The 22,821-nt window shown below is 37.3% G+C and overlaps 1 protein-coding gene across 2 annotated transcripts in view; it reads right to left on the bottom strand.

Annotated features, from left to right (window-relative positions):
• STK33 (serine/threonine kinase 33) overlaps window positions 1-22,821 on the bottom strand; it is a 185,404-nt gene that overhangs the window by 33,894 nt on the left and 128,689 nt on the right. For both annotated transcript variants that reach the window (XM_055423426.2, XM_055423427.2), the window contains exons 8-11: window positions 21,069-21,153; window positions 7,257-7,332; window positions 3,069-3,181; window positions 2,534-2,619 (exon numbers count right to left, since the gene is read on the bottom strand). In XM_055423426.2, the coding sequence (XP_055279401.2) occupies window positions 2,534-2,619; window positions 3,069-3,181; window positions 7,257-7,332; window positions 21,069-21,153 (360 nt within the window). The remainder of the gene's footprint in view (window positions 1-2,533; window positions 2,620-3,068; window positions 3,182-7,256; window positions 7,333-21,068; window positions 21,154-22,821) is intronic.

Here is a 22,821-nt window from a genome sequence, read left to right as displayed (position 1 = left end):
AGAAGAGGGCAGTTATAAACCATTTTTGAGTGAAGGCAATTTTTTAGCCCTTAAAGAAAAATAATTATTCCAATAAATGATTAGAAATTCCCAAAGGAAAATCACAGTGGTATCACTATAAATTTATGGTATCTAAAATCTATCGAGGACTCCAGGGTCACCATCAACCCCTCTGTTGGCCATTCTAATGAAAACTCATTCTCATCTTGACCTCTAGGTGGCATTTATCTGGGAGCTGACTGTTCTTGTTTTCTCAAATACTTTTCTCACTCAACTTCCTTGGCACTACCCTCCTAACTTTCCTCTTTCCTCATTAGCTATTTCTTTTCAGCCTCCATTGCTAGCTTCTACTCTTCTAAATGTTGCAGTGTTTAAAGGCAGACTGCTGAGGCCTCTTGTCCTTTCTATCTGCATTTTCTTCCTAGTTCATCTTTTCAACACAATGGCTTTACATGGCATCTGTATACTCAGGATTCACAGATTCATATCTCCAGTTCATTCTTCTCAAGTTCCAGGTTCATACTTTTGATGATCTGTTGGAAATCTCTACTTGAATGTGACATAGGCATCTCAAATTTATCATGTCCAATGTGGAACTCTTGACTCACCACTCTTCCCCCAGGAAAAAAATGTTATCTCCTATAGTCTTCCACATCTCAGTAAATGGCACTACCATCCAACCAGTTGTTAGAGCAAAACCTAAAATTCATCCTTGATTCCTCCCTTATCCTCATCCCTTATCTAATCCATCACCAAGTACTATCAAATATATCTAAAAATATATCACATTTATTTCTCTTCAACTCTATTGCTCATCTTGTCCAAGTCACCATCATTTCTCAACAACACTACTGCAATATAAGCATATCATGTATCTCCAGTACCTAACACAGTGTCTAGTAAGTAAAAGATGTAAAATAATTTTCTACACAGATAAACATTACTTAGTAATATTCCTACGTCTCTTGAATCTCCAACCAGTCCATTCTAGAGGAGATCAATCCTGGGTGTTCATTGGAAGGACTGATGCTAAGGCTGAAACTGCAATACTTTGGCCACCTCATGCGAAGAGATGACTCACTGGAAAAGACTCTGATGCTGGGAGGGGTTGGGGGCAGGAGGAGAAGGGGACGACAGAGAATGAGGTGGCTGGATGGCATCACCGACTCGATGGACATGAGTTTGAGTGAACTCCAGGAGTTGGTGATGGACAGGGAGGCCTGGCGTGCTGTGATTCGTGGGGTCGCAAAGAGTCGGACATGACTGAGCGACTGAACTGAACTGAACTGGAATCTCCAGTTTCCATTCTCAGGCATTTTCTGACATACCTACAGACTTATTCATTTACTGAATCATCTACTCATTCAGCCATTATTTACTGAGTACTGTATTAACTGGTATTAGGCTTAACTACACATTTCACAGTATCTCAAAGATGACAGTCATTTGTTTCCTGTTCATCTAAAAACGTCTGGAGGTAGGCAGTCAAGGTGTGGCAGTTCTATACGCTAGAGCCCTGGTTCCAAGAATCGTGTTGTTCTGCTATCCTGTTTATATTCCACTTCATTATCTAATATGGCTACTCAAACTCCATCCATCGCAGCGGCACTGCAGTCACTAGAAAAGAAGATGGATTGTGAGGAATGCCATGTGGTTGTGACTGATCAGTCGTGTCCGACTCTTTGCAATCCCAAGGACTGTAGTCTGTCAGGCTTCTCTGTCCATGGGATTTTCCAGGCAAGAGTACTGGAGTGGGTTGCCATTTCCTTCTCCATACTCCCTCCATTTAAGGACACTTCCCAGAGATTACTCTTATCTGCACTTAGATCTCACTGACCAGCACTGTAACTAGCAAAGATAGGGGATAACTAGCAAAGAAGACTAGATAAGAATGCTACCAGTGAAAAGTCATGATCCTCATGACCACAGAAGAAAGAGAGAATAATTATTGAGAGGTACTAGCATCCTCTTCCAAAGTTCCTGTTGTGACCAGGTAATGTTTTGGGTACAGGGGTACGAAGATCACTTAAGACATAGGGTTACTGCTCGAGGCATTAGTGTAATGGGGGAAAGCAATATGCAAATGAATAATGACTCAAGATCTCAAGCCAGGCAACAGCCACTGTCAGAAGACCTTGGCTTTCCTGAGTCCCTGTAGATTCTTTGTGTCCAAAGAGTTGAAAGAGAAGTAGACAGTTCCAGTGCTTTACATCACTAAACTATACAGACTGCTTCAACAGTCCACATCTTTAATAAAGGACATTTCTCACCTCTATTCTACTGGACTTGATGCAGTAGAAAAGTTCATTTAAACCTCTATAAACACATATAAACAACTGTGGTAGTAATTTTAACAGTTTGAAAATACCCATTTCAGAAATGTGTCAGCACTCAATAATTTTTTTTAACTTGTCAGAAGATGAAACTAAATTACTGTTTTAAGAATATATATAGATTATAAGGCCAGCTGAAAAGAAATAAGTAATGATAGTATGCCAAAAATTTTTTAAAAGGCAGTAGTATTGAAACTTACTGTTAACCACTGGTTATCTAGTAGTTCCTTAGCTGTGATTCTGTGAGCAGGGTCTACTTTCATAAGTTGTTTCAAAACACTTTTAGCTGCAAATAAAGGAAAAAATCCTATCTTACATATCTCAACTATAATTAATATCACATATTTTCCAATTTAGGATTAGGTCTGTATGACATGAAGGAAACATATCAGTTATAAAATAAACATCATCAGTACATATGGCTAATATTAAATAAAGTTTAAGGCCGAAAGTGAGGTTTTACTGCTTGGATTACCTGGTTTATAGTCTTCAGTAAAAATTAGCTATTTGATCAGAAAATTTCCTCTTCAATTTTTAGTATACATTTTCTGTTTTTGTTTAAAGTTTCAACTATAAAAATCACAGTGAAGATAGCACTATTTCCACAAGTAAATAGTTTTTATTTCTACAAGTAAATTTAATGGCTATTCAGAGATTTAAAGTATCTAAATTATTGGCTGGCTTTCTTATATTATGCATATTTGCTTTAATAAATAATAACACATCTATACTTACCACAATCACTTATGGAATTCCAGACTGAATTTTTAAAATGTAGTTCTCCCTTTTTTATTATTTCAAAAAGCTTCTCTTCTGAGCTTGCCATAAAGGGTGCTTTTCCACATAATCTACAGCAAAGGCAATCATCCTGTTTAGATTCTTTTAAATAATCAAAATAAGGCTATTAAAAATTAAATTTCCACAGCACTTGAAAGCAGTGGTGCTTCATATTTAAGTAAAGGACAGGAAGAGGTGGGGACTTCTCTGGATGTAGAAATGGAAGCAAAGGGGTTTTGGCAGATTAGTGCTAGGCTCTTGTATCCGGTGGAACTTCCACATGTGCAAAGCTTTTCCAGATGGGAAAACACTAAGCTTAAATGGGGTTAAAATACAGAAAGGTGTGTGAGTTTAGGTGCACAGTAATAGTGGTGGATAACAGAGGAGAAACACTTCAGTGTGAGCCAGGGTAAGGTTATGCCTTAAGGTACACTGGACTTAACAGAAAGATACACTGAGTCATCACAGTCTAATGAGATGTCACTCATCTTCTAGTGACCATGGAAGAATTTTATCCATGGGAAAATGTTACACAAAGACTGGTGATGATGGTAAGAATGATCCTGGGGTCTACTGGCTCTGAGTCAAAATAAAAAGTCCATTAAAATAGCCACAACTCTTCAAAAATTATATACTAAATGAACAAAATCTGAAGGAGGAAAACCAGATGATGAATTTGACTCTTCAGTCTGGAAGGGTGAAAGCTGAGTACATGTAACAACCAACATCAGTAAAGCCATGAGTAGTGTGTATACAGCAAACATGGACTTATTGTAAATTCCATAGTACAGGACTATGAGTCTTCAGAACCTTCTAAAGGAAGTACTATGCTATACTTTACAAAGAGCATGGCAAGCCTATGTGTCAATAGGTGATCCAGTCCAAAACTATGTGCTTCAAAGTTGCAAATGTTAGCCATCATCTTTACTGTCAATCCCAACATCTGAGGGCAATCCCGTAGACAACAACCAGATTCTCCCAATGACAACCAGAGAGAAGTTGGACCTGGACTCATCACAGAGGCAACTCTAACTCTCTATGTCTATTCTTCAGCTCTCAAGATTATATTTTTCCACTTTATTACTGAAAGAATAAAATGGCATAATTCCATTACACTTGCCAAATGCTGGTCTGTTATATACATAAGTATGATTTCTAGGTCTCTTAACAGATTTTTACTGATTTTTTTAAGTTACATTTTTCTTAAGTTTCTTTAAAAAATCTTTCCCATGAACATTTTTTGAATAAGTCTAAATTTGATAAATATTCTACATGATAATGATTATGATAATAAAGATTTTTCCAGTGTGGAGGGGGAGTCATTTTCATCCTAGTAGCTTATTGAACTAGGCTGGACAACAGAGCTTTTCATTTACCAATAGGTTCTTGTTAAGCGATAAATATTAAATTGTTCTGCAAACTCTCATTTTAATACTTTCTCTTTCTCCAGCTCATTTTAACCCTTCTCTCTCTGATTCAATTTGCCTTACTATTATTTAGTTTTTAAATGCCATTCAAAAAAAGTCCAAAAAATGGTCTTATGGGCAATTACTATCTCTTATAACAAGTACAGGCCAGCAAAAGCCCAGCTCATTGAGTCTGTTAACAACCAGTGGTATGCGCATTCACTGATTTCTTAGCTGCTCCTACAGTGCCTAACATGCAACTATAGCTCAAGGGCTATGTTTTTAAATTTTCACTTTTTTCTGTCCTTTACAATTTTACTTACACAAAATGTATATAATGGTTGGTCAATCAGCAGCACATGAAATTTTATGACAGCAATTTTCTGCATATCCAGAAAAGAGAATCTAAGACATGAAAAATGCCTCTTAAGGCCTTCTGATTATTTTCTGTTTCACAGGAATCAAAACAGCAAAGGATGATGCCCATAAAGAGCATTTATATTAATTTCACCTTGAGAAAGTATGCTATCATTGTCCAATTAAGTAGCAATGAATCAGGGGTAACTGATAAACAAGAAACCCACCCCCCCCCCCGCCGGAGAAGGTAATATGTTTGTGCCCTTGGTGAAGGAAATGATCTATAAGACTACTGGGCTCAGGTAGATTAATGAACAGGCACTGATTAGCTAGGTAAGAGTCTACTGTAAAGGAAAAAAGATGTCTTTATTATGATATATAGTCACACTCAGAAGAAGAAAAATTAAAATTACATCTTCAAGAAGGAGGAAAAAATTTAAGACAAATTTGATTCTTTAAATTAAGAAGGCAGCAAACACCACAACTGGTATAATAATAGATTATATATATATGTGATGTTTGACTTGTGTTGTCTAGAAGTCATGAGAGTATAAAACACTAATTTTAAATAGCTATATTTTAATTCAAAACTAAGGCTCAGAGTTTTAATATAATCCTAAGCAGTACAAAACAATGATCAAAAATTTTGTGAATACATTTATACTTTATGCAGTCTAAGCAGTGATGTGTTGAGTATCTGAGTTACAGCTACAATCACAACATCCAATTTCTACCGCTTGTGTATTTCATTTCACAGGACTGTGAAAATGTAACTACTGTGATGTCAATATTTAGAAACGATCTGGAAGACGTAGTGCACAGCGAAATCTTCAATACGACCATAAAACTAATGTTGCATCAACATAAAAATGTTCATACTCACCAAGAAGCAGAACAATGGCCACTAACTTTTCAGAACACTCTCAGACAATTCAGTTTAATTCAATATAAAAAACATATATTGAGCACTGACTACATGTCTACTATGGTGCCAGATACTAGGGATGCAAAGATGAATCAGATCTCTGTCCTTCATGGAATTTAAGAAAAACAGAGACAATACATATAATACAATAATTGCATTACATTATAATATAGCTTTTAGAAGTGTAATGAGAACACAGAAAAGTGAAAAATTCATAATTCTATCAAACTTACACATGTGCAAACTTGACTGATTAAATATTATTATCTTGTTTTTCTTTCAATGTTACTGTTTTGCAGCACCTTTGTATTAATATGTTGCCTTAAATCCCATGGAGTAAGGGAAAGTATATACATAATGAACATACTAACTCTGCTGGGGCAGAGTAGGACTCAGGGAAATAGAAGTTGCTAATGTATGAGCTGGACACACCCAGGAAAGAGGCTAGTAGAGAAGAAAAATGAACACTGAGGCAGAATGAATTACATGAGCAAAGACCCAGAGGCATGAAACACAGGGCACCTGAGCCATAAGGAGCAGCCTCGAGTGGACACCAGAACAGGGTAAGTGCATGGGAACACACATGCAGACCAAGATTGGAAAGGCATGCTGGAGCCAGGCTGGAAAGCTTTGCATCATGCCATGTGGGGATGCGCTGACAGTTTTCTATAGCAAGGGAGAATCAACAGAGGCTGTTAGTCAGGAAAGCAGTATAATCAGATTTGTGATTTAGAAAGACAACCCTGACAACTGTGTGAAGGATGAACCAGAAGAAGGAGAACAGACAAAAAGACACTGTAATCTTCTAGAAAGGGATCATAAGGAGAAATTATGCAAGTGAAGAGAAATTGAATAACATGTGAGGACGCCTCAAAGGAAAAATACAGGCCATGGGGTCTGACTGAATCTTAGGAGCGAGACAAAAGAGAAAACAAGAAAGACCAATGTTTTCAGTAGCATGAAGAGAATTGGGAACCACAGAATACTCCCTGGCCCCTGGACTGAACCTTTATCTGGTTACAGCCTGCTGCTTGAACATGCCCTGTCCACGGGGGAGCCCTAGTGCCAAGTCCAGGACCTTCCCTCTACCTGATGCTCTATAAGTTAATCTACCTGACACTCTATAAGTGAATCTCAAGAAAAGACGAACAAGCTTTTGGTTTGTAGCAAAGGATCAGAGAGGTGCTGACGCAAGTTTTTCACTTTGCTCAGATCATACAGTGCATTGCAGCATTTACAGATCAATGAAAAGCAAAGCTGAAACTTGTTGATTGTATTAAAAAAATACCTAATAGAGGGACCTGACAATGAATAAGACAGCTTTTAGAATAACTTCCCAGTTGTTTCTCCAGTTGCTTTCTTGACATTATACTGTTTAGCTTTAAATTAAAATCTATGTAATTCCACTGTTAGGGAACATCCATTCATTTTAAATTGTACATTTAGCAGACTACTTACAAAATGTACATTATGACACCTATGCTCCAAATGTCACACTGCTGGCTATAGTCGTGGGCATTGATAACTTCAGGGGCTGCCAAACAAGCAGAAATAAAATAATATTAATAATACAATAAATGACTTTTAAATGCTTAAACACAAAGCATGAAAAATGTGCTGATGTGATGTAATTTATTTCCCCATAGGGAAAAAGAGAACCCACAGCAGATGTTAAATGAATAATGTACAGGCCTTAACAATTGATGTCGCTGTATCCTCCCTCCTGTCATTTAGCTTCTAATGGAATGATGGCACACACTGTACAGCTAAATGTATAACTTTTCATCTCTTTCAAATTGTTAAGAAATTATCTTGCAAAGATCATGGAGTTATAGTAGAAGGCAACAATATCTTAGTCTTTGCCAAAAATAGTATTGAAAATATGCCTTAAGTAGATACAATTTAAAGCAAGTCCAAAATGTGGAAATCTGAATTTACAGAGAAACTAAGATAAATGGTTATAAATCACTTCAGCAAAATAACAGTAGTGATAGTAACTTCATAGCACTCCTATGAAGGTATGAATTATTTTCCACATTTTCTAAATGAGAAAACTAAGACAAAGAGAGAGCTCCTATAATATAACTCAATCAAAGAGCCAATTAGTCACAGGGGAGGCCCAGGGCCCAGGTATTTCTGACTCCTCAACTCCGTGCTTCTTACTTACAATGTGCCCATGATTGTTGTCATTGTTGTTTAGTTGCTCAGTGATGTCTGTCTCTTTTGTGACCCCACGGACTGTAGCCCACCAGGCTTCTCTGCCCATGGGATTTCCCAGGCGGAATACTGGAGTGGGTTGCCATTTCCTTCTCCAAGGGATTTTCCTGATCCAGGGATTGAACTCAAGTCTCCTGTATTACAGGCCGTTTCCTTACTTCTAAACCACCTGGGAAGCCCTATGACAGGATGTTGCATGTTGTCAAACACTTTTTCTGCACCTATTGAGATGATAGGGTTCTTTTAAGCAATCTTCGCAAAGAAGAACTTTATTTTATTTTGAGGTAGCACATCTTTTAATGATTCAGTTCAGTTCAGTCACTCAGTTGTGTCCGACTCTTTGAGACCCCATGAACCGCAGCACGCCAGGCCTCCCTGTCCATCACCAACTCCCAGAGTCCACCCAAACCCATGTCCATTGAGTTGGTGATGCCATCAAACCATCTCATCCTCTGTCGTCCCCTTCTCCTCCTGCCCTCAATCTTTCCCAGCATCAGGGTCTTTTCAAATGAGTCAGCTCTTTGCATCAGGTGGCCAAAGTATTGGAGCTTCAGCTTCAACATCAATCCTTCCAATGAACACCCAGGACTAATCTCCTTTAGGATGGACTGGTTGGATCTCCTTGCAGCCCAGGGGAATCTCAAGAGTCTTCTCCAACACCACAGTTCAAAAGCATCAATTCTTCGGCGATCAGCTTTCTTTATAGTAAAACTCTCACATCCATATATGACTACTGGAAAAACCATAGCTTTGACTAGATGGACCTTTGTTGGCAAAGTAATGTCTCTGCTTTTTAATATACTATCTAGGTTGGTCATAACTTTCCTTCCAAGGAGTAAGCGTCTTTTAATTTCATGGCTGCAATCACCATCTGCAGGGATTTTGGAGCCCACCAAAATAAAGTCAGCCATTGTTTCCACTGTTTCCCCATCTATTTGCCATGAAGTAATGGGACCAGATGCCATGATCTTAGTTTTCTGAATGTTGAGCTTCAAGCCAACTTTTTCACTCTCCTCTTTCACTTTCATCAAGAGGCTCTTTAGTTCTTCTTCACTTTCTGCCATAAGGGTGGTGTCATCTGCATATCTGAGGTTATTGACATTTCTCCCGGCAATCTTGACTCCAGCTTGTGCTTCCTCCAGCCCAGTGTTTCTCATTATGTACTCTGCATATAAGTTAAATAAACAGGGTGACAATATACAGCCTTGATGTACTCCTTTTCCTGTTGGGAACCAGTCTGTTGTTCCATGTCCAGTTCTAATTGTTGCTTCCTGACCTGCATATAAGTTTCTCAAGAGGCCGGTCAGGTGGTCTTGTATTCCCATCTCTTTCATATTTTCCACAGTTTATTGTGATCCACACAGTCAAAGGCTTTGGCATAGTCAATGAAGCAGAAATAGACGTTTTTCTGGAACTCTCTTGCTTTTTCCATGATCCAGCTGCTGCTGCTGCTGCTGCTAAGTCACTTCAGTCATGTCCAACTCTGTGCAACCCCATAGACGGCAGCCCACCAGGCTCTCCCGTCCCTGGGATTCTCAAGGCAAGAACGCTGGAGTGGGTTGCCATTTCCTTCTCCACCATGATCCAGCAGATGTTGGCAATTTGATCTCTGGTTCCTCTGCCTTTTCTAAAACCAGCTTGAACATCTGGAAGTTCATGATTCACATATTGCTGAAGCCTGGCTTGGAGAATTTCAAGCATTACTTTACTAGCATGTGAGACAAGTGCAATTGTGTAGTAATTTGAGCATTCTTTGGCATTGCCTTTCTTTGGGACTGGAATGAAAAACTGACCTTTTCCAGTCCTGTGGCCACTGCTGAGTTTTCCAAATTTGCTGGCATATTGAGTGCGTCACTTTCACAGCATCATCTTTCAAGATTTGAAATAGCTCAACAGGAATTCCATCACCTCCACTAGCTTTGTTAGTAGTGATGCTTCCTAAGGCCCACTTGACTTCACATTCCAGGATGTCTGGCCGTAGGTGAGTGATCACAGCATCGTGATTATGTGGGTTGTGAAGATCTTTTAATGATTAGATTTTTAAATAATGGCTGGGTTTTTAAAAAGTTGAATATGCTATTCCAGGAATATGTCTATTATAACTCTACAGTTAGGGAGCACCCTGGAGGGCCAACAGTAAGTTAATACATAGCTTCACTCCCACATTGTTTAAGGATCAACCGTGTGTATTTGAATAGAAATTTAAAATTTACAAAGTACTTTTGCATCAATGATGCTATTCGTATAAATTATGTTAAGAATCACGTGAGATGGGTATACAGGCATTTGACTCACTTTGCCAGTGAGGAAATTAAGGTCCAGATACACATATTAAGTGACTCACCTAAAGTAACACAGTTACAGAGCATCTCCCATGTAAAAGGTATTTTCACTTTAGAAAACAGTTTCAATCACCCCTCCCAACACACACATACACACACACACACACAGTGTGTCTGTAACCAGTAAAAGCAAATGAAATCTCATTTCCTCTAATTTAAAGGAACTAAAAAGCAACAAAAAAGGAGCAGAAAGGTAAACAGAAGAAAGAATGAGAAAAGACTCAACTATAGATAATTAACAAACTGAGTAATTTGTCTTCAAATCACTGAAAATTAACTAATTAATATTTTTCTTTAAGCAATTACTTGCATTCCTTAACCCTACTTAAACTTTTAAAATATTGAGTCATAAACATTCAAGTTGCTCTATGGCCATGTGTCTATGACAAGGGCCGATTCCATGATCTGATTCCCTGACAGATTTCCACGTAGGTGTACCACACAGTGGGGGCGTGCAATTCAGAGCCCTCATTGTTTCAGAGTCATCTTAATTACCAGGGGCATTTGTACGTGCACTGTCATCACAGCTCTCACAGGGAGGCAGAGGCCAGAGCAACTGTGCCAAAGAGCCATTTAGGAAGTCAGCAAAGCCCCACAAACCATCTGTCTTCTCTCTTGTTCTCTCACTTGTTATCAGTGTAGACAACTAATAAGCAGGCATAAAACTCAGGATGCTTGGATATATTTTCCCCATGTAACTACAGACCAGATGTCTTTTGCCAACAGGAAGATATGAACAGAATCTAAAGTAGCCTCTTCCCAAATAAGATAAAACAACTTAGAAACTTTATGCATCAAATAGACAAACAATGAACCAGGCATACTCCTCAGGAATAAAAATGAATAAACTACTGATATAACAATACAGCTAAGTCTCAAAATCATTACATGGAACAGAAGAAGACAGACACAAAAGAATATACACTTATGATTCAATTTGTATAAATTCTAGACAAGTAAAACTAATCTAAGGCAATGGAAATCCTCAGTGGTTGCTAAGGTTTGGGTGGGGGATTGACTGAGAGGGACACAAAGGAAATTTCTGGGGTAATGGAAATATTCTATATCTTCACTGAGGTGGTAATTGTACAAGTATATATATTTGTCAAAACTCATTAAACTTTACATTTAAAATCTGTGTATTTTATTATATACAAATTATGTTTCCATAAAGAATATTTTTAAGAAATCTACTAAAAGTACAAAAAAAATCTACTAAAGCCCTACATTACTGAGTGACTTTAATAATTCTCTTATAAACCAACAGAGGAAGCAAGCAAAATTAATAATATGGACTGGTGGCTAAGATTACAGAACTGAAGACTATGAGCTCATCACCTCCCACGAACACACCGAAATTACTACTTACAGAGCAACTATCAATAGGGATGACCTGAAAACTAGCAGAAAAGAATTTTCCACAATTAAGACATAAAATAGGAAGTACAAGAATATGGGGAGGAGGGGAGGAGATATACTACAGTTAGAACCTACATTTCCAGGTCAGTGAAACACAAACAGGAGGAATGTCTCAATCTCAGAAGTCCTCCCTAAGGAGTGAGGACTCTTAGCCCCACATCAGGCTCCCCAGTCTAGGGGTTCTGCACCAGGAATATAAGCCCCCAGAACATCTGGCTTTGACAACCAGAAAGGCTTATATCCAGGAGAGCTGGAGTGCTAGAGGAAACAACAGACTTTGCTCTTCAAGGGTGCACACTCTGAAACCCAGCTCAGAGGCAGTAGTTTGAAAAACAGGTCAGACCCAGTTGCTGATCTTGGAAAACCTCCCAGGGAGGGAGGAAGCAGCTAGGACTGGCAGCGGCCATTGTGGGGAGTTCATTCTATCACATGGACACTGGTGCTGCTAAGCACCATTTTGGTTTCCTCCCTCTAGCTTATTAGTGCTGGGACCTGCCCCACCCACCAGTAGGCACAAACCAGCCCCACACCCACTGGTAGACAGTTGCCAAGAGCTTGCCCACCCACCAGCAAACTAGCACTCCCCTTTACCATGCAGCCATGTAGGCACCAAGACTTGTACACAGCAGGCCAATGGCAGTGTAAGCATGGCTTACACAGGCCATGCAGTTAACCCTGAAGTAAGCCGACCTCACCTTCTAGCAAGCCCAGAGTCACTGTATACGGCACAACCTCAAACAAAGCCAAGCAGGTTGGGGGCCAGTCCCATCTACCAGTGTGTCCACAGTAGTCAGCCCCACCAAAAACGGGTACATGCAACCCACATAGGGGACACCCCTAGAACATACAACTCCAGTGATCAGAGGGGAGCACGCTGGTGGTCCCCACAGGACATTGCCTATATAAGGCACCATTTCTCCAAGATCAGAAGATAGAACCAACATACCTAATACATAGAAATTAGACACAGAGAATTGGGCAAAATGAAAAGAAACTGCAAAAGCACAAACACGTGAAGTCTAAATAACACACTACTAAACAACCAATTTCCGTCTATGGGGTCACACGGAGTTGGACACGACTGAAGTGACTTAGCAGCAGCAGCAGCAGCAACCAACCAATGGGCCACTGAAGAAATGAAAGAGGAAATCGAAAATACCTAAAGAGAAATAAAAATGGAAACGCAATGATCTATACTTTACAGGACACAGCAAAAGTAGTTCTAATAGAGAAGTTTATAGAGATACAAGCCTTACCTCATGAAACAAGAAAAACTTCAAATAAACAATTTAACCTTACATCTAAAGGAACTAGAAAAAGAAGAACAAAGAAAACATGAAATTAATAGAAGGAAAGAAAAAAAAAGATCAGATCAGAAATAAAAGAGACAGAGACCAAAAAGATACTGAAAAGATCACTGAAAGAGACAGATTTAGAGCTAAGAGCTAGTTCTTTAAAAAGATAAGCAAAATTGATAAACCTTTAGCAAGACTCGTTAAGAAAAAAGACACGCAATCAGAATGAAATAGAAATGACAACCAATACCACAGAAATACAAAGGATCATAAGAGATTACTATGAACAATTATACACCAATGAAATGGACAATTTAGAGGGAACAGATAAATTTCTTGAAATACACAATCTCCTAAGACTGAATCAGGAAAAAACAGAAACAGATCAATTACCAGTGATAAAACTGGATCAGTAACTTAAAAATTCCCGAAAAAAAAAATGTCCAATACCAGATAGCTCCACAGGTAAATTCTAAAAAGCATTTTTAAAAAGTTAACACCTATCCTCATCAAACTATTCCAAAAAGTTAAAAAGGAAGGAATACTTCCAAACTCATTTTACAAGGCCAGCATCAACCTGCTAGCAAAACTAGATAAAGATACCACAAAAAAAGAAAATAAGCCAATATCACTGATGAACACAGATGTAAAAACTTCAAAAAAAAATCTTAGCAAACTGAATTCAACAATATATTAAAAGAATCATACACTACAATTAAGTAGAATTTAGTCCAGTAACTCAAGGATGGTTCAATATCTTCAAATCAATCAATATGATACACCACATTAACAAATGAAGGGTAAAAGTCATACAACCATCCCTATAGACGTAGAAAAAGCTTTCGACAAAATTTGACATCCATTTATGACTAAAACTCTCCAGAAAGTTGGTACAGTGGGAACATACCTCAACATAATAAAGGCCATAATGACAAACCCACAGTGAACATCATACTCAATGATAAAGAACTTAAAGCATTTATCTGTTCCTTCTACATGGTAAAAAATTCTTATCCTCTAAGAGCAGGAACAAGATAAAGATATCTACTCTTTTCACTTTTATTCAACAAAGTAGTGGAGGTCCTAGCCATAGCAATTAGATAAGAAAAAGTAAAAAGAATCTAAATTGGAAAGGAAAAAGTAAAACTGTCACTGTTTGCAGATGACATGATATTATATACAGAAAATACTAAAGATGCCACCAGAGAACTATTAGAATAAATGAATACAGTAAAATTGCAAGATATAGAATATGCAGATATTTATTCTATATACTAACAACAAATTATCAGAAAAAAATTAAGAAAACAATCCCACATATGGATCAATGGAACGGAACAGACAGCCCAGAAATAAACCTACACACCTATGGTCAATTAACCTTCAACAAAGTGGGCAAGAACACGCAATAGAAAAAAGACAATCTCTTCAACAATTGGTGCTGGGAAAGTTGGACAGCCACATGCAAATCAATGAATTTATAACACATCTTCACAAAAAAATAAACTCAAAATAGCTTAAAGTCTGAAATATAAGACATGACACCATAAAATTCCTAGAAGAGAACATAAGCAAAACATTCTCTAACATAAATCATACCAATGTGTTCTTAGGTCAATTTCCCAAGGCAATAGAAATAAAAGGAAAAATAAACATTTGAGATCTACTCAAACTTAAAAGTTCCCATACAGCAAACAAAATGAAAAGATAACCTACAGACTGGGAGGAAAAAACTGAAGACAACACAAACAAATGGAAAGATAAATTTTGCTAATGGGCTTGAAGAATTAAAATTATTTAAAGTGAAAGTGAAGTCGCTCAGTCATGTCTGACTCTTTGTGACCCCGTGGATTGTAGCCCACCAGGCTCCTCTGTCCATGGGATTCTCCAGGCAAGAATACTGGAGTGGGTTGCCATTTCCTATCAACTATATTTCAATAAAATTAATAAAATGAAAAGTTTGAATCACAAAAGTATCATGTTTGGTTTTATAAACACACACATACATACACTTATATGCTTGACAAACCAAGAGTATAAAATTGTCCCTCGGTTTCTGTAGTGGGTTGCTTTCAGGATTCAGCCCCTAACCCTTTAGCCCCCAGGCCTGTCAGATACCAAAATTCATGGATGTGTAAGTCCCTTATATAAATTGGTTTAATATTTGAATGTAACCTACCCATATTGTCCAATATACTTTAAATCATCTCTGGATTAACATATAATACCTAACACAACTATGTAAATAGTTACCATTGTGTAGTAAATTCAAGTTTTGCTTTTTAGAACTTTCTGGAAATTTTTTCTCCTCAAATACTTTGGATCATTGGTTAGTTGAATCTGCAGGTGTAGAACCCACAGATACAGAGGGCTGAGGGTACATGCTTTCAAAATATCCAAAGTAATGTTTGCAAAAAATGAATTTTGTGTTCAACCACAGAGAAAATTCCTAAAAGTTGAAATCTTTTAACTCACAATTACCTAGTAAAATGAAGAAAATGAGATAGAAAACCAAAAGGCTAGATAAATTAACACAGAATCATATGAGTATCAAATACACCCCACAGAAAATTCTAAAAGCATTTCAAAGTAATTTTTGAATTAAAGAAGAAGACTAAAATCATAGACTATTAAGAAATTAATAACAATTAGAACATTGTAAAATAAAAGAAACAGTTAAAGGAGTACTCAGAGGAAAATATACAACCTTAAATGCATTTATTAGAAAATAAGAAGACAGAAAAAAATAAACATTTAATTTAGGAAGTTTAAAAATAAGCCAAAAGTAAGTGGAAAGAAGGAATTAAGAAAAATAAAAGCAGAAATCAATGAAAATCAAATAACACTAGACTTAAGCTGGAATTTTGAAAGCTCAATATAGTCCTGCCACTAATAAATTTGATTAAGAAAAAATGGTTAGTATTATTACAAGAACTAAAATGAGCACTAAATGCCAGGTACTGTGCTAAGCACTTTACATTTAATTCTATGTCAATCTGATAAAAGATATCATTATTAACATCCTAAAATATGTCTTCTCTCCTTTTCTGTTTTATTTTTCTTCCTAAGCACTTCTCACTAACATAACCGATATATTTTTCTAATGTTTCTTATTAATGTTTGCACCAACACAACATTTTCTTGTTTTGTTCACTGTTATATTTCCAACACCCAGAACAGTGTCTGACACAAAATAGATCCTTCAATTTTTTTATAGAGGGTGGCATAACCCCTATGATACAAATGTAGAAACCATGACAAAGTTGTTTGTACAGGGCTAACCAGAAAGCAAGTGGCAGAGCTAGAGTCCCAAGTTAGCCAGTGATGTCAGAGGCCCTACTGCTACTATTAAATTATATTATATTGCCTTCTTTCCACAGTTTATTGGAATCCACACAGTCAAAGGCTTTGGCATATTCAATGAAGCAGAAATAGATGTTTTTCTGGAACTCTCTTGCTTTCTCCATGATCCAGCGGATGTTGGCAATTTGATCTCTGGTGCCTCTGCCTTTTCTAAAACCTGCTTGAACATCTGGAAGTTCACGGTTCACATATTGCTGAAGCCCGGCTTGGAGAATTTTGAGCATGACTTTACTAGCGTGTGAGATGAGTGCAACTGTGTGGTAGTTGGTGGAAAATTCTGAAAGAGATGGGAATACCAGACCACCTGACCTGCCTCTTGAGAAACCTGTATGCAGGTCAGGAAGCAACAGTTAGAACTGGACATGGAACAACAGACTGGTTCCAAATAGGAAAAGGAGTACGTCAAGGCTGTATATTGTCACCCTGCTTATTTAACTTAAATGCAGAGTACATCATGAGAAATGCTGGGCTAGAAGAAGCACAAGCTGGAATCAAGATTGCCGGGAGAAATATCAATAACCTCAGATATGCAGATGACACCACCCTTATGGCACAAATTGAAAAGAACTCAAAAGCCTCTTGATGAAAGTGAAAGAGGAGAGTGAAAGGGTTGGCTTGAAGCTCAACATTCAGAAAACAAAGATCATGGCATCTGGTCCCATCACTTCATGGGAAATAGATGGGAAAACAGTGGAAACAATGTCAGACTTTATTTTTGGGGGGCTCCAAAATCCCTGCAGATGGTGATTGCAGCCATGAAATTAAAAGACACTTACTCCTTGGAAGGAAAGTTATGACCAACCTCAGTTCAGTTCAGTTTAGTTCAGTCGCTCAGTCGTGTCCGACTCTCTACGACCCCATGAATCACAGCACGCCAGGCCTCCCTGTCCATCACCAGCTCCCGGAGTTCACCCAAACTCATGTCCATAGAGTCGGTGATGCCATCCAGCCATCTCATTCTCTGTTGTCCCCTTCTCCTCCCGCCCCCACTCTAGATAGCATATTAAAAAGCGAAGACATTAGTTTGCCAACCAAGGTCCGTCTAGTCAAGGCTATGGTTTTTCCCGTGGTCATGTATGGATGTGAGAGTTGGACTGTGAAGAAAGCTGATCGCTAAAGAATTGATGTTTTTGAACTGTGGTGTTGGAGAAGACTCTTAAGAGTCCCTTGGACTGCAAGGAGATCCAACCAGTCTATTCTAAGGGAGATCAATCCTGGGTGTTCATTGGAAGGACTGATGCTAAAGCTGAAACTCCAATACTCTGGCCACCTCATGTGACGAGTTGACTCACTGGAAAAGAGTCTGATGCTAGGAGGGATTGGGGGTGGGAGGAGAAGGGGATGACAGAGGATGAGATGGCTGGATGGTGTCACCAACTCGATGGACGTGAGTTTGAGTGTACTCTGGGAGTTGGTGATGGACAGGGAGGCCTGGCGTGCTGTGATTCATGGGGTCGCAGAGTCGGACATGACTGAGCGACTGAACTGAATTGAACTGAATATTGCCTTCTTAATAAATATTAAGAATTAATATGGAGCTAAAACCACAGATCTAAGAATTACAAGTGAATATAATATGCATCTTTATACCAACAAAATTTAAAATCACAATGTAATGAACAATTTTCTGAAAAATATAAATTATCAGAATAATTCAAGATGTGAAAAACTTAAATAACCTAATATAAATTGAAAATAATAGGGACTTCCCTGGTGGTCTAGCAGTTAGGAAGTCACCTGCCAATGCAGTGGACACAAGTTTGATTCTTGGTCTGTGAAGATCCCACATGCTGTGGAGCAACTCAGCTCACAAGCTGAGTGCCTGGAGCCCATGCTCTGCAACAAGGAAAGCCCATACACTGCAACAAAGAGTAACTCCTGCTCGCCACAACGAGAAAGTTCACATGCAGCAACAGAGAACCAGAACAGCCAAAATAAATAAACAAAACTTTAAAAAAGAAAATAATAGAAATTTTATCCCGACAGGGTACCAGGACCAAAAAATTTTAAGGGGAAATCTCATCAAATAATTAATGAATAGGTAATTTCTACTACTTAAATAGTTCATGAACATACAAAAAATGAAAATATTTTTTTTTAAATGAGGATAGTATAATCCTAACATCAAAACACATAAGGGCAGCAGGAAAGAAAGCTACACTCAAAGTTCTGAACTAAAGTGGTAACAAACTGAATTATTTGCTGTTGTTCAGTTGCTTAGTTGTGTCCAACTCTTTGCAACCCCAAGGACTGCAGCACACCAGGCTTCCCTGTCCTTCACTATCTCCCAGAATTTGTTCAAACTCATGTCCACTGAGTTGATGACACCATCCAACCACCTCATCCTCTGTCACTTCCTTCCTCTTCTGCCCTCAATCTTTCCCAGCATCAGGATCTTTGCCAATGAGTTGCCTCTTCATATCAGATGGCCAAAGTATTGGAGCTTCAGCTTAAGCATGTCCTTCCAATGAATATTTAGGACTGATTTCCTTTAGGCTGGACTGGTTGGATCTCCTTGAAGTCCAAGGGACTCTCAAGAGTCTTCTCCAACACCACAGTTCAAAAGCATCAATTCTTCAGTACTCAGCTTTCTTATGGTCCAGCTCTCACATCCATACATAACTACTGGAAAAACCATAGCTTTGATTAGATGAACCTTTTTCGGTAAAGTAATGTCTCTGTTTTTTAATATGCTGACTAGGTTTGTCATAGCTTTTCTCGCAAAGAGCAAGCGTCTTTTAATTTCACGGCTGCAGTCACATCTGCAGTGATTTTGGAACTCAAGAAAAAAAAGTCAGTTACCATTTCTATTGCTTCCCCATCTATTTGCCATGAAGTGATGGAACCAGATGCCACAATCATAGTTTTTTGAATGTTGAGTTTTAAACCAGGTTTTTTCACTCTCCTATTTCACTTTCATCAAGAGGCTCTTCAGTTCCTCTTCACCTTCTGCCATAAGGGTGGTGCATCTGAATATCTGAGGTTATTGATATTTCTCCCAGCAATCTTAATTCCAGCTTGAGCTTCATCCAGCCTGGCATTTCACATGATGCACTCAGCATTTAAGTTAAATAAGCAAGATGACAATATACAGTGTTGATGTACTCCTTTCCTGATTTTGAACCAGTCTGTTGTTTCATGTCCAGTTCTAACTATTGCTTCTTGACCTACATGCAGATTTCTCAGGAGGCAGGTAAGGCAGTCTGGTATTCCCATCTCTTTCAGAATTTTCCACAGTTTGTTGTGATCCATACTGTTATGATCAAACTGAATATAGCAGTATATCAAACCAAGTGAGGTTTAATCCAAAAGTAAAAGGATGGTTCAACATTTTTAAAAATCTATTAATGCAATTATTTCTTTAATAAATTTAAAAAGTATATGATTGTCTCAACAGATATAGATTTGAATAGACATTTCATCTATGTCTATTCTAAGACATATGAATGACTAATAAGTACATGAAAAGATGTTCAACATCATTGGTCATTAAAGTAATTAAAATTAAAAATCACAATGAGATACTACTTCCTACCCATCAGAATGGCTATACTTACAAAGATAAGTAATATAAAGAGTTAGAAAGGATGTGAAGAAACTGGAACTCTCACACATTGCTAGTGGGAAGGTAAAATCTTGTAGTACTTTGGAAAATTGTTTGGTAGTTTCTTAAAAAGTATAAACATAAATAATATATGATTCAGCAATTTCACTTCTCTATAGTTACCCAGGGAAAATGAAACCATATGCCCACATTAAAACTTGAACATGAATGTCCATAAGCAGGATTATTCATAATAGCTCCAAACTGGAAACAATCTACATGTGCATCAACTAATAGATAAACAAACTGTTGCATATCTATACAATGGACAACTGTTTACTAATATAGCGGAACAGACTACACATATGTGCTGCAACAGGGATGTAACTCAAAAACATCATGCTAAGTGAAAAAAAACAGGTATATAAGCCTAGATGTTGTATGATTCCATTTATATGAAATATCCAGAAACAGAAAATCTAGAGACAAAGATCAGTGGTTACCTGGGACTGGGATAGGAATGAGACTGAGAGCAAATGGGCATAAGGCAACTGCTAGGGGTAGAATTGCTTAAAATGGATTGTGGGGGTGCTCTAAAACTCGTGAATGTATAAAAAATCACTGAATGGTACTTTTTTTTGGTATCTAAATTATACTTCAAGAATGTTGTTAAAAATCACATTTACAAAAATGAGAAACTGTTGGTTTATGAAATATATTTAATCAGGATTCTATGAAAAACTACTGGATGGCAATGAAATTGGATAAAAAATGGAAAGAAGCAAAACACATGCGTTATTTTAGCATGAATTAACAAAATGATAATTAGGTTTGGGTGTATGATTACCTAAGAGACATAAACAGTTATAAGAAGAGCCCAGAGAAATGATGAACACTATAATCTCCAAAGATAAGAACTATGAAAAATTTGTGACAAATAAAATACTTTCACTTTCAAGAAAAGAAAAGGTAGCTTGATCAGGGCCATTAAGTCATGATGCAAAACCAAACTGCTCAAATTTTAATCCACACAAGTTGTTCTACTTTTTTCTGTGGGAAAAAAAAAATCATTTAAAGCCTCCTAACTTACCCATATAGATGGGCGTCCCACATGTGGTTTGTAGCATAGCCTCACTCCTTCCATGCTTCTTCACTGCTAGGCCAAAATCAGTCACCTGCAAGAAAAAATCCACATAGAGGCACCAGTTTTCCACACCCAAAATTCACACATTCTGCCAACAGGATTTTCACTACACTGTATTGCATTTAATTCAGGAATTCTTGAGGATAGAGGGGCTTTCCTTGTATTACTAATAAGGACCTTGCTTCCTCTCCCCTCACCCCGCCCCTCCTTGTGAGAAAGAAACCTGGTCAAGAGAAACTTGGTTTTTCAAATTTTGAAAAAACACCCATAATGTTGATTACTCACTCCTTCTAATTTAAATTCACCGGTTCAACATAGGGAGTTGCTCTTCCAAAAAGAAGAAGGCATTTAACATTTTTTTAAATAAAAATTTATCTTTATAAAGTTATTTCATTGTAAAATACATTCTGACCTTAGTAAGTTTATTATCTATTTTTCTGATGTTTCAGTTTAAAGCACTGTTATAAATGCCAATCGTTATTCTTGTCAGCACTCACAGAAACTCCTCCTTTTTATAATTATTTATAAAACATTTTCTCTAGTCAATGCTATCTTTTCTTTACTATTATTTCCTCTGTGTTTCTAGAGTATACTAATTAAAAAAATTATTACACTATTAAAAACTACGAGAAGCAAATTAACAGGAAAAAATACACAATATAACTACAAATACACGGGAGGCCTACTGCTGCAACTGCAGGCTTTCTGCTCAGGTCTAAATTTTGGTCATTAAACATTTGGTTATTAAATATTCAGTGTGTGCCCTTGGTATTGTCTTCCAAGTTGGAACAGCCTTGGGCTGAAAGCAGAAAAAACAGGCACATTTAATGATCACACAACCAAAGACAAGATTGTGGTCCACAGACACTGAATGTAAAGTTTCCAGTACCTTATGGAGTAAGAAAACGTTCCTATCAACAATGTGATATCACTATTTCTCTAAAGAGATTAATAAATTTCTCCAGGAGAGTTCACAATGACCCTGCTTGGAGCATCATGATATATTATCTTTCTCCACAGAAAATGTATACAGGTATCAAATATATAAAAGTTCTCATGACCCAATTCAGTTCTTCGGAGGGCATTTACTCCTTCATGAACCAAATATTAATTGAGCACATACTGTATTTCAGGCATTACTCCAGGTATCAACAGTGAATAAGACACACAGAATTCTTGCCCTCATAGAGCTTATAATGGAAACATCTAAGAACATTTATTTGAGTATAACAACAATACTGTTAATCCTATTTATGTTACAAATGCAACAGAGAAAGTTATTCAAAGACAACATTTTATTCCCTTATTAACACATTCATATATTTTGAAAGCAACCACTTTTAAAATGCTAAGTAATAAATAATGTATCCGATCATTTATTTGACATTAAAGAACATTTAATTTGAATAAAGTCTTCAAGAATAAATACTTGGCATACTAACTGTGCTTAGGACATAAATATTAATACCCAAGAAATTTTTAAATGAGAAATACAGACTTTTAGCACTAATTTAGCATCAAAGGCACAGCCAAGGTGTACTTTTTCACTAAATCTGTAACACATTTACATCAAATTACCAGGCATAATTTTGAAATTAATTAGAATTCAGAGCATCTGTTTGTTTGCTATTAACTAATGATTCAGAACTATCCAAATGAATATCTACTTTTAAAAAATTCAGTAGCACTACTTAACTTG

The sequence above is a fragment of the Moschus berezovskii genome, chromosome 14, assembly GCF_049115385.1.
Source record: "Moschus berezovskii isolate FMDL1 chromosome 14, NW_MosBer_1.0, whole genome shotgun sequence".
NCBI classification, from domain to species: domain Eukaryota; kingdom Metazoa; phylum Chordata; class Mammalia; order Artiodactyla; family Moschidae; genus Moschus; species Moschus berezovskii.
This window is presented reverse-complemented; position numbering and strand designations above follow the sequence as displayed.